Genomic DNA, 11619 nt, shown 5'->3' on the forward strand with positions numbered 1-11619 from the left:
TTTTTATCTTTTATTTGATTTTTTTATAATTTTTTCTTGATTTTTTTAATTAATTATGATTGTCATAATTTATCACAATTTTGTGTTTTGTAAAAAAAATTTATCAACCATAAAATAGAGAAGACTTAGCCAAAAAATTTTAAAAATGTTGATTAATCACAAAATAAAAAGTATGAATTATGCCTTAATTATATTGTAAAATATAAATTGATGCTATTTAAAATTAAATTTTGTACTATTAATGTTTACTTAAATTATATTAAGGTAAAAAGTAAAAATTATATATAATAATTTAATTCAATTATTTATACGACTAAAATTATTCTTTATTAAATTCTATTTATTTTTATTTATTGTTGATTTTTAATTGTCTATTTTAGATAAAAATTTGAATGAATTGAATTTATTTTTTCAAACTAGTAATATAATTACTGTAGCATTTGCTTTACTTAGTAATATTTTTTAATTTATTTAATATGATTAATCATCTCTTTCTTATTTTATATTAATTTAACTAATTAAATTTAATAAATTTTAGTTATTTTAATTCTTGCAAATTTTTATTCTAGTAATGTATTTCAATTAATACATTAATATAATTTTAATATTTATATGTCATTAATAATAATAATCTCATTTTAAAGTGATGTTTTTTTTCCAATATATATGTCTAATCGTAAAAAATCTACTATTTTTTTATATAATTAGATTAGGCTTATTTATATTCAATTTATTTAATTACTTAATTAGAATTAATTATATTAAAAGATTAGATTAAGATTATGATAGACTAATTATATTATTATTAATTAATTATATTAAAGATTAAGATTGTGATAGATTATCATTATTTTATTACTTTTTATTTTGATATTAATTTAGATATTTAGTTTTTTTTTAGTTTTTATTATTATTTTTATTCTCTTATTCTATATGTTTATTCCCATAAATCTTGTTAAATTAAATAAGGTATTGTATATCTTTTTTTATTCCTCTTTTATATACACATAAAATTTATTAAATTATTTTTCTTCCATCTAATAATTTTGTTTCTCTTCTATTTATATTTCTTTCCTTCAATGTTGTATTGGTTCTTATTATTTTAAATTTTATTTTAATTTATGTATTTGTTCTTATTACACCTTACATTTTTTATTTATGTGTAATATGCATTCTTATATATGTTATAGAAATATAATTTGATTCCATTAACTTGCCAAATTTTTTTAAAAAATCTAAAGCTAAAACACAAAAATATATTTCTAGATATTTTACTTTTTAACTAAAAAATATAATATTTTTTGCCATATTTGTTGAAATCCAAAGTTAAATATGAATATTGATTTTTGAAATAGAGTAAATATATTTTAATTTTTTGCATCTAAAGATAATATTCTATCAATGTTAGAATTATTTAGATAGATAATAAGTAATAGTGAATATAGAATTATTTGGGGATAGATAGAAAATAAGTACATCTTTTTATTGAAAATATGAATTTAAAAATATTATATTCAATTCTCAATAGTCAACCTCTCATTGAACTATTGTATGCTCAAAAGATTTTTGAAGAAATGAAATAATTTTAGGTATATAATTTTTTGTAAAAATTTAATTAATTCAAGATATTTATTATCGTTGATTAAACTAGTAAATTAAAATGACAATTTAATATTTTTATACTCTTAAAATATTATTTATTTATTTATTTTTCTAGCATTCTTTATCATCCAATGATCATATTAATATAATTTAATTCATTAAAATTATTTATCATAATTTTATTGAATAAAAATTCTATTTTATCTAAAAATTTTAGGATTTCTCAACCTCAAAATCATCTATGTTAAATCATTAAAAAATATAACTGAGAGTGTAGAAGCGTCCCTTCATTCGAGAGTATGATTGAGATCAGAGAGCTTGGCTCTTGTTGTTCTTTGATCTTCGTCAACCAAAACCTTCTGTATCCCTGATAGGGTTGAATCACAACTCCACTGTGGGAAAAGAGCTACGCAGACGAGCTTGATGTGTTGGGGACCAAAATCCTGAAATTATTATTTATATTTGAGTGTGACACTCATTAAACTCTAAAACTCAAATAAAATAGTATATAGGGTTTTAATCTCTTTTATCCAATATATATTAAGAAATAATAATTTTCTAATAATCTTTCACTTTGCCTATACATATATATTTTCCTGAGATAATCACATCTTATAAATTTTATGCACATATATGAATGTTATTCCCTAATTACTTTAATAATCTGGTCTGTCTCATATATTAGTTATGAAATTACCGCAATGTTTATCACATTAGTGTCACAACAAAACTACGATGATCGTCATACTAAAATACTCAACTACATATAGATCAAATTTAAATGAGAAAATTCAAAAATTACATGAAAAAATGATCTCATGCATGCCTATTTTTAACTAGTCCAACTTGAATAAAAAATTTATTTTATTCGGTGACAGTCTCAGATGAAACTGTAATGGCAACGCCCGGGTTCAAAGCGACGGCGACTAAGTGATAATGATTTCATGCATACCTATTTTCAACTAGTCCAACTTGAATAAAAATTCTATTTTATTCGGTGACAGACTCAGATGAAACTACAACGACAATGTCCAGTCTTATAGCGACGGTGACTAAGTGATGAGTTTGTGGAAGAAAAAAAGAAGAACTTAACAGACTCACAATGAGAGAGAGAGAGAGAGAGAGAGAGAGAGAGAGAGAGTTTACCTAGAGAAAAGGTACTCGGCAGGAAAAAGGTGGCGACAGGCTCAACAACAACGATAACAGGATTAGCAGTGATAATGACATGAGCTGCAAAGGAAGATGGGAGCTGTGAAAGAATACGCGGCGATAGGCTCAGCAACAACGATGACGGGAGCTATAAGGTTTTTTGTGAAGAAGTCGAGAAGAAGAAAACTCTGAGTGATGATAACTGGATTTTTTTTGGATGGCTATAGAATACGGACTGAAGCTGTGAATCACAGAAATCTGTGATGTGAGGCAAATCCTAATTCCTAAAATGTGTTTATATGTATTTACCCGAGGTGGGTACACCCTAAACCTGACCATGCCATGTCCTAAGCAAAATCTGCCCCGACTCAGGTCAAGTTATTACTATCCCTAATCGGGTATGGACGGGTCAGGTACCCGCGTATTCGGGTACTCCTGCCAAGTCTAATCACGTATTGATGCTCCATTTATTTAAGATTTATTGATAGCCAAGGGATTTCTACACACAAAAGGCGAGATTCTAACTCCTAATAGTTGTTTAAGCGGACGAGTGAGATGATCACTCAACAAACTCAAATTGATTAAGACAAACACTAATTATTTTTAATATTTTAATATTAAAAATTCTGAGAATTTGATTTTAATTATAACTTTGTAAAATATTTATAATAATAATTACTATATATATTTTATTTAATTTTTTAATAAAATATTTTATATACTTTTATATATTATTCCGTATAGAGTACAAAAATATACACTAGTTTTGTTTTGAAAATTAGGTTAGCTAAGGTTAATTAGGTCAATTTTGTAGTTTTGAAACTAAATTAATTTAGTTTTGGAATTAGGATAATTTATGTTAATTAAGTTAAATTGATAAATTAGGGCAACTATTGATTTATAATAGATAGGTAATTTTTATTCAATAATTAATTTCTTTTATTAGAATTGTGTTATTTATTTTTTTTTGGATTAATTGGAGTTTATTTCGTAGGTTATTTGTATAGTCTTATTTGTAGTTTGCAGTTGAGGTTGATTTTCTATAAATATTTTTAAATTTTTAAGTTAGATTTGTAGGTCGAAAGTGAAAGAATGATGTCCAATAATTTCTTTTCAATTCTTTTTCTACTAAAAATTGCAGAATAATAAAGGAATGCCTATTAGAATTACTAGAATCGGATGTTTAACTGAATATTTATTTGTTTGAAATTATTATTGCATTTGTTGACTTGGTGAAAATTGATAATGTTGTTTGGTGGAGACGTCTAACTTAAAGAAAATTTTGCCAAAATTTTTCTAAAAGTTTTTAAATTTATGATATCACTGATGCTTATGTTGTTATCAAATTGGTTTAATTTGGGAAGCAATAAGAATATTGTTTGGTGGAAGCATCTTATTTCAGAGAAAGTTCTATCAACATTTTGTAAACAATTTAATAAATTTTGATTTTGTTAATGTCTAGGTTATTTGAACTTTGTTGTACGATGATTTCAAGTTATGGTTTGTAATTTAACTTTTTATAATTTTTGTACATTTTTTTGTATTGTTGATATTCTAATTTATTGTTTTAATAAAAAAACACTATTTATTTCCCATCATGTTTAATAGTATTTTAAATATGAATTTTGGTTACAGGATAATGGGTATTTAATATATTTAATTGAAAATAACTTTAAAAAACTAGTCATACATATTGCTGTCGAATTTATACAGTAATCAATTAATTTAATTTTTTTTAAGAATAGCTCTCTTGTTACAGTCGGGTTTATAAGGAAAAAATTCGATAGTAACACTTTATAAATTCATCATTTCTAGTATCATTATCATTGAATTTAAGGGTATTCGTGAATCAGATTGGATATGATTAAAATCTTGATCTGATCCACACTAAACTCATCGAATTTAATATCCGTACTTTTTTATACTTAGATATGATTTGATTCGTACAATTACGGATTGAATATCGGATATATCCGCAAAATAGAAAATATATTAAAAAATTTATTTCTATAAAAAAAGTAAATAAAACTACCTTTTCACTCTAATAAAAACTTATTTTTTTACTCTTTTAAACTCCTAAAATATTATTAAGCTAATTTTTTTAAATAACAAAAATAAAATAATAAACGTGTATGAATAATTATTAATTGAAATAAAACATAAATACAACATAAATGTGATATCCGTGATCTGATCCATTCGAATCATATCTGCAAATTGCAAATCAGATACGAATAAATACTATGTGTATAATCTTACCTATGAATACTCCTAGTCAAATTATCCGACGATGAAGATTTTTAAGGGATCTGACGATAAATCCGAAAGTAATATTATTTATCGTTGGATTTATATATAAAATCAGACGAGAAAGAGCAAATTTCTTGAAATGTTCATCATGTAACAAAATAAATAGTCTAATGTTTAGGTTATCGGTAAGTAGAGCAAAACATTAGAAAAATGTATAATTAATATTGGTTGCGAACTTTTAAGTTATTTTATTGAAAGAAAATGTTACAAAAATAAAGGAGTTATGAATCATGGACCAATCCTAACGTGTTACTTGATGAATAAACACAATATGAATTAAACTTACAAATACCGAAAATAATATGTTCCCTTACATAAATACATAGTTGATAGTTCGAATACAGTAAATCTAATTGCCTACATATATCTAATGTGTTTATCTTAAATTATAAAATTGACTCTTGTTTAGTCTTTCAATTTCCTACTATCATACTGAGAAGAAGTCTATTGTTCCCAATCTTTTGGCAGTTAATAGAAAATTTTTATGACATGGAAACCCCAAAGGCAATAGTTCCAGCCAAAAAGGATGCAGTTGATGTGGAGCATCTTGCATTGAAATTAGAATGGAGCAGTTTGTGACAGCTATTGTCAAGAGTAGGAGATTGATTGAAGAAGATGGCAAAGAAGGTAGAACCACCACATAAATGACTCCTTTGGAGGATAGAGTTTGTGACAATGGAAATTGTCCTTTTAGATTGGCAACTACTCAAATGAAAATGACAAAAACATTTTTTCATGAAAATATTTTATTTAAAAGTATGATTTATTTATTTAGCCACACTTTAAACAAAGACAACATTTTTATATCATATCAAAATCTAATAATACAACCCATCTAAGAGTCAAAAGAAAAAAATTTCACATGAAGACAATTATAAAACCTTCATTGTAGTATCCGCCTTGTAAATCTCTATTGTTTTTATTTGTTGTTTTATCACGCAATGACCCAAAAAGAAAGCAATACAGTTTATATATAAAAAAATAAAATAAATTATATCGAGTTCAGAAACTTTAATAGAAAAGGTTGCACGGTTAACAAGCATTGTTATATTAAGATGGTGTACACGATCCATGATCGATGGGAAAGTGAGTCCTTCCCACAAGACTTGAGCGAGTTAGCGTAGAGTAAAATGCATTGGATAAAGCATGACCTCTCTCTATGGAGAACTAAAACAAAATGCATCTACATTACATAATTTACACCAATAACCAGCATAACATGGCAAAATCTTGTCGTTCAAGCCAATCCTTCATAACTGATTATCTTTTTCCGAAGTAGGAAAATAAGTTCGGTTGTTTATCATCAGCAGCATTAGTCTTTGCCTTTTCCCTTTTCTTTGCAGGGTTTGGACTCACAACATCTTTGTTAGCCAAAGCTGGCTTTGATTCACCTGAAAAAGCCTCATAATTGCGCTTGGTTGGGACCTTCGTAGCATCTTGAGAAGATTTGAAGTCACTGTCTCCTACCTCAGTTTTTTTGGCTTCCTCTGGCTGTTTTTCACTCTTGATAAATCCTTGACTTGGCACTATTTTCTGCTCTGGCTTTGTCTCTTCATTTTCAGATCCCTTTCTTGAGAAGAACTTAGAGATCAAAGTGTTACCTTCCGCCTTTACTTGAATCTGCACGATCGGACTAGGTTTAGGACAACATTCTTGGCTAATTATGATGGCAGTTAAATTTATCTCAAGTTGACGAAGTAATGATAGCATTAAATTCGGTTTGTTAGGATTTGAATATAGTTTGTAGAGATATTAAATTCTAAGAAACCTATTTTAATAAGATCTTTGCTTCTTCACAAGCAAAGCCTAACAAACCTACATATCAACTACTGTAAGTGCCAGCATGATTCTTTTCTTATCTGGATTAACAAAAATCCTATTTGCACAGCAGCCACTATGTATTTTTGTATAAATACATATGTTGTTTAACTCATTTTCAATGTGTATTTTGTATTGCAACATGTCTATATGAGTGACTGATTTTTTTATGTACATGTAGCATGGTTATTGTATTTGATCTTAACCCTGCAAGTAAAGAAGCTAATTCCATTATTTGGATCTAGTAACCTCCAAGTCACAGTATAGCAATCTTAATTAATGCCATACCAAGAATCTGCCAATAAACCCCTCTCAAGAAACCCAGTAAAAAGCAAAAACCAATGTAATTAAGAGCTTTCAATGAGCCGAACACCCGAACCCAACAAAATAATGTATGTTTCTAAAATTTGTTTTTCCAAAAATGTATGCATTAAGAAACGAAAGAACTAAGATCTAGTCACACATAACATAATTATGGCTTAGATAAAACTCCATGTGATTTGTCTATTTTGTTTTGGCTCAATACATCTTGGCATGCATGTTGAAATGTTGAAACCGAGAAAACCATAACCAGTGAGAAATCACATGAAAGGGAAGCAGAATGCTTAATGGCCATACGTTTCAAATTTGAATGGAAAGAAAAATTATCTTAAATTCTAAATATTTTTGTTTGCATGTTTTATAATTGAAAAAGAAAAAAGCACTTTTTCTTCTTTTTTTTTTTAAAAAAATATCAAATTTACAAGCTATTAATGTCAAAATTCTAAACAAATTAGATAAAGATCATACCAGATCAGATTCCTCATATGGCTTCAGCAAATTCTTAAAACTGGAAGTAGAGCCGCTTAGCCAGGCATCAGTTGATTCCTTGTCACAAAAAATAACAGGCATCCTGTCTACAAAGACACAATAAAAGTGACAAATCTTAGTTCACCAATGTAGGACATGGCCACTCAATAGGTACAGGGCTAATAATAAAAAGGGGCACATAGTTTCCTCGAGTTGGCTGAACAGATAATCTCGTGCATCTTAAACCTAAGCTTAGAACCAAATTGTTAAATGACATCTATTCTTTTCAATGTATTATTAAGGAAACTTACGAAATTGTGTTTTACGTAAATTCTTTTTATTTATAGAAAGGAGAAAAGGCATAGCTAGGATCTCACTGAAATCCTTTTTTTCTACGTTCTTCAAATCAGGTATCATGAGGTCAAAATGGTTTCCCCATTGAAGTAAACCATTTAGGGCTTGGTAACAAACAGGGTCAAGAGTATGCACATTTCTTTTCTGTTCTTTTAGAATAGCCACAACTAATACATTCAGGTGAATTTGTTTTCTTTTTGCATTTCTAGATTAGTTTTAACTACCAATATGCCACCTTTATAATTTCTTTCGCATTTTCAAATTTCCTACTTTCACTATTTTATTCACAAAACACAGAAAAGGAAATGGAAACCAAGTTCCTTCTCAACGAAACAAAATGGACTAATACAGAATTTAGAACCAAAGGCATTACCACAAAGGAAAAAAGAATCACTAGAATAATTTGCAGTTGTTTGATAAAATGTGATATAATCAAAATCAGTCATTTGCAACAGTATAACAATAGTGTTTATCAAGACACGGCCAGTACAATAGAGAAATCTCATTCTAGAATCCAGCTATTTAAATAGTGATTTGTTTAGTATCAGACTTGTAATATAATATCAGCCAGAAATTTTGCTAGCACGTCAACATTTAGGAGTGCATGACTCACCATGAAGCCACTGAAGAGCTGGAGAGGAAGAGGTTGTAATAATAGTAAATGTGTATAGTATTTCACCTGTAGTTAAAAATATTCGCATCAGCATTAAGTAAACCTAAAAGGAAATCTACTAATGAATCAAATGTCATTGCCCTACATCTTTTATTAGGAACAAATTTGGGATAGTTTACAACAGGAGGAGGAGGAGGAAAATGGCAAGAAAGTTGTTAACAAGTCAGTTAGGAGTAAAAGTGATATAGAGGAAGAGAGGGAAGTTTTGATTTTGTCTTGTCATCTGTACCAATTTGTAGGAGACTCATTCCTTAGTTAGATTTTTCCCAAGTGTACGCTATAGGAGGTTCCTCAGTCAATTTGCCTTCTCTCACACACACAACTTTCCTATTGCTGATACCAGTTCTGACATCTATCTAAAGAAATATTTTACCTTCAGAATCCTGCCAAGAGTCATAAAGAGCAGCGAAGACAAGTGGTCGTCCATCTTTGAAGTGAATATAGTATGGCTGTTTTCTTGAACCATCCTTTTTCCACTCGTAAAATCTTCAAACAAATATTTAGAAAAATCAACTTAAAGAGTTCAACTTTACATCAGAAAAATGGATGCGATGGACTGTTTAGAAAAATTATATCAACTATAAAGAAGTGTCTACACTCTACAGTCAAAAGAAATATATGAAACCATAATTTTTTCCTACAAACTAGGCAATAAATTTCGACAAGAATAATAGAACTGCTGAAGATATAATAGGAAAAGGAATACATAGTCAGGACCATGATTGTCAAGATGAAAATACATAATGCAAATGCTTTGTCTACCCAGCAAACAGAATTAATTATTTAATTTTCATCCAGCTCATACATTTCCCAGAAAAAAAAGACAAATGCTCAACTATACATGCAAGCATTTCTACACTCGTGTAACCATGTCCATGGAATACAATCAGTAAAGAAAAATGCCCAACTTTATTCCTTGAACTATATTCTTGTACTAAAATACCAGCCGAAACAGTAAGCAGGTATTGAGAAAAGGTTCAAGAGGAAACATTTCCACTCCCAACCCAATCATACTTAAGCGAGAAGAGAAGAGTGAAAACAGGACAAACAAATTAATGCAATACATACCCTTCTAATGCTACAAGGCATCTGTTTTTAGGAAGCAGACGGCGAAATGAAGCTTTTTCATTTAAGGACTCAGATCGAGCATTAAACTGCAGTATATAGCACACACAACACATCAGAATAAGTACCTCATAAAAACGAATTGGAATTTATAATAATATGTGCTAGACACTCTAATAAGGACTTTGAAAATAAATAAATAAACAGTACCATTTAATTTTATCCACATTCTTAAGCATACTGACATTCCCAAGTATAGTGTCAGTTAAAATTGCAAGATTTATTTGAGAATCAAGTGAGAGGATTGGGAAATTCTGGGTTTTTGGATCTTACATCAATGTTTGAGTGACATGATTATAACTTTTGTCATCTACGTACGGGTATATGACCCAAAATTTTCACCTCGAACTCTCATAATTAGTTAGCTGGCATAGCAGCGAGGGAAATCCGCAACAACTTTGAACTTAGTTTGTAATGATTTATCTAGAATCTATGCAAATCAAAGTTTAAGTTGCCTTAACAACTATCAAAAATGGCTTAACAATCAGTTTTCTAAGGTTACAATTAATGTATAAGCGGGCTGAGAATATATCGTAATAAAATACAAAAGTGCTTTGAACAAGTGAAGATTTACCATCTTGTAGTGATCAGGCCTCTCTGTCTTTTTTGTAAAACTGGGGACTAAACCCCATTTCATGCAATGAAGAACATGGCCTTCACTGTTAGACGCATCTTCCCTACGAACTACCGGCAGGTTGAATCCCGGCGACACATTATAGGATGGCCTATACCTACACACCGTCAAATTCAAGGTGTTAACTCACATGCAGTTCTCTTTGTGTAATTAGGACAATTTAGTCAAACATATCAAATCATATCACTGTTCTTATCTATCAACTTCGCCTGAAGATAATGTATGTAAGTCTTCACTGAAACTCAATTACGCAAATGCATTCAAAGCGCTCATACACAAAACAAAAGCCCTCTTTTCAGATTGAATTCAATAAAGCAGCTTAATTTGGCCCCTCTAGAGGCAGAGTGCAGAAGTTAATAAAACAAAAAAGTAAATGCTTAATTAGTTTTGGATTATTTAGTATAAAGCGTTCCGAAGTTGCTAAATGAACTCCAAAGCAAGGATTTGAAGCAATCGTAGAGTGGAATTGTTACCGTACCGGTCCATATGGAGAGAACGAGTAGCGGGAAGGGTGCGGTGACAAGCCCTTGCTACATCATCGCCTCTTAGAGTACACCGTGCTCTTCCACACATCTCTCTTTCCTTCTTTCTCTCTTTCGTTCAGAGTATCGCTGTTGTTTTGTTTTTCCCTTCCCCTCTTGCGCAACCAAGTAAAGGGCGGGAAGAATCACATAGTGCTTCTTCTTACTTCTTGGAAAGTCCACGGGACAGGTTTAACAAGAGAGTGTTTTTTTTTTGGTAACCCGAAAGAAAACAAACAACAATTAAAAAAAAGAAATTGTTTAAAAAAAGTAATCTCCTTAAATACTATTTTTAAATTCTTTTTAAGATAACACAAGCTCCACTTGGGGAGAAAAGATTTTCATTGTAATCTTTGTCATAATGTCTGCTACTGTATTTGCATATTTTAAGATCAACTGTAGATTAGCACGCTGTTTCCAAGACATAATATCTCGAATTTTCAACACCAAAGGATCAATAAAACCAGAGCAATCATTTAAATTATTGACAATAATAAAGGCATTCACACAGCCTATCTCACATATAATATCTTTTTACTCCGAGTCCCAGACTAAAAGAAAGCCTATCCAAATAGCAAACAACTCTCCTTACAGAATATTATGACTCTCAATTATTCCCAAACAGCCTCATTGCCACATTCGCT

At 29.4% G+C, this 11619-nt stretch overlaps 1 protein-coding gene across 1 annotated transcript; it reads right to left on the reverse strand.

Annotated features, from left to right (window-relative positions):
* Window positions 1-7662: 7662 nt before the first annotated feature.
* LOC107484639 (uncharacterized) lies at window positions 7663-11178 on the reverse strand. The gene is made up of 6 exons (XM_016105190.3): window positions 10933-11178; window positions 10395-10551; window positions 9764-9849; window positions 9069-9181; window positions 8636-8701; window positions 7663-7775 (listed from the first exon to the last, which is right to left on the reverse strand). The coding sequence occupies exons 1-6, from the start codon at window positions 11025-11027 to the stop codon at window positions 7663-7665; spliced, it is 630 nt and encodes a 209-aa protein (XP_015960676.1). The 5' UTR covers window positions 11028-11178.
* Between the last annotated feature and the right edge of the window lie 441 nt (window positions 11179-11619).

Source organism: Arachis duranensis, chromosome 4 (genome assembly GCF_000817695.3).
Source record: "Arachis duranensis cultivar V14167 chromosome 4, aradu.V14167.gnm2.J7QH, whole genome shotgun sequence".
NCBI lineage: Eukaryota > Viridiplantae > Streptophyta > Magnoliopsida > Fabales > Fabaceae > Arachis > Arachis duranensis.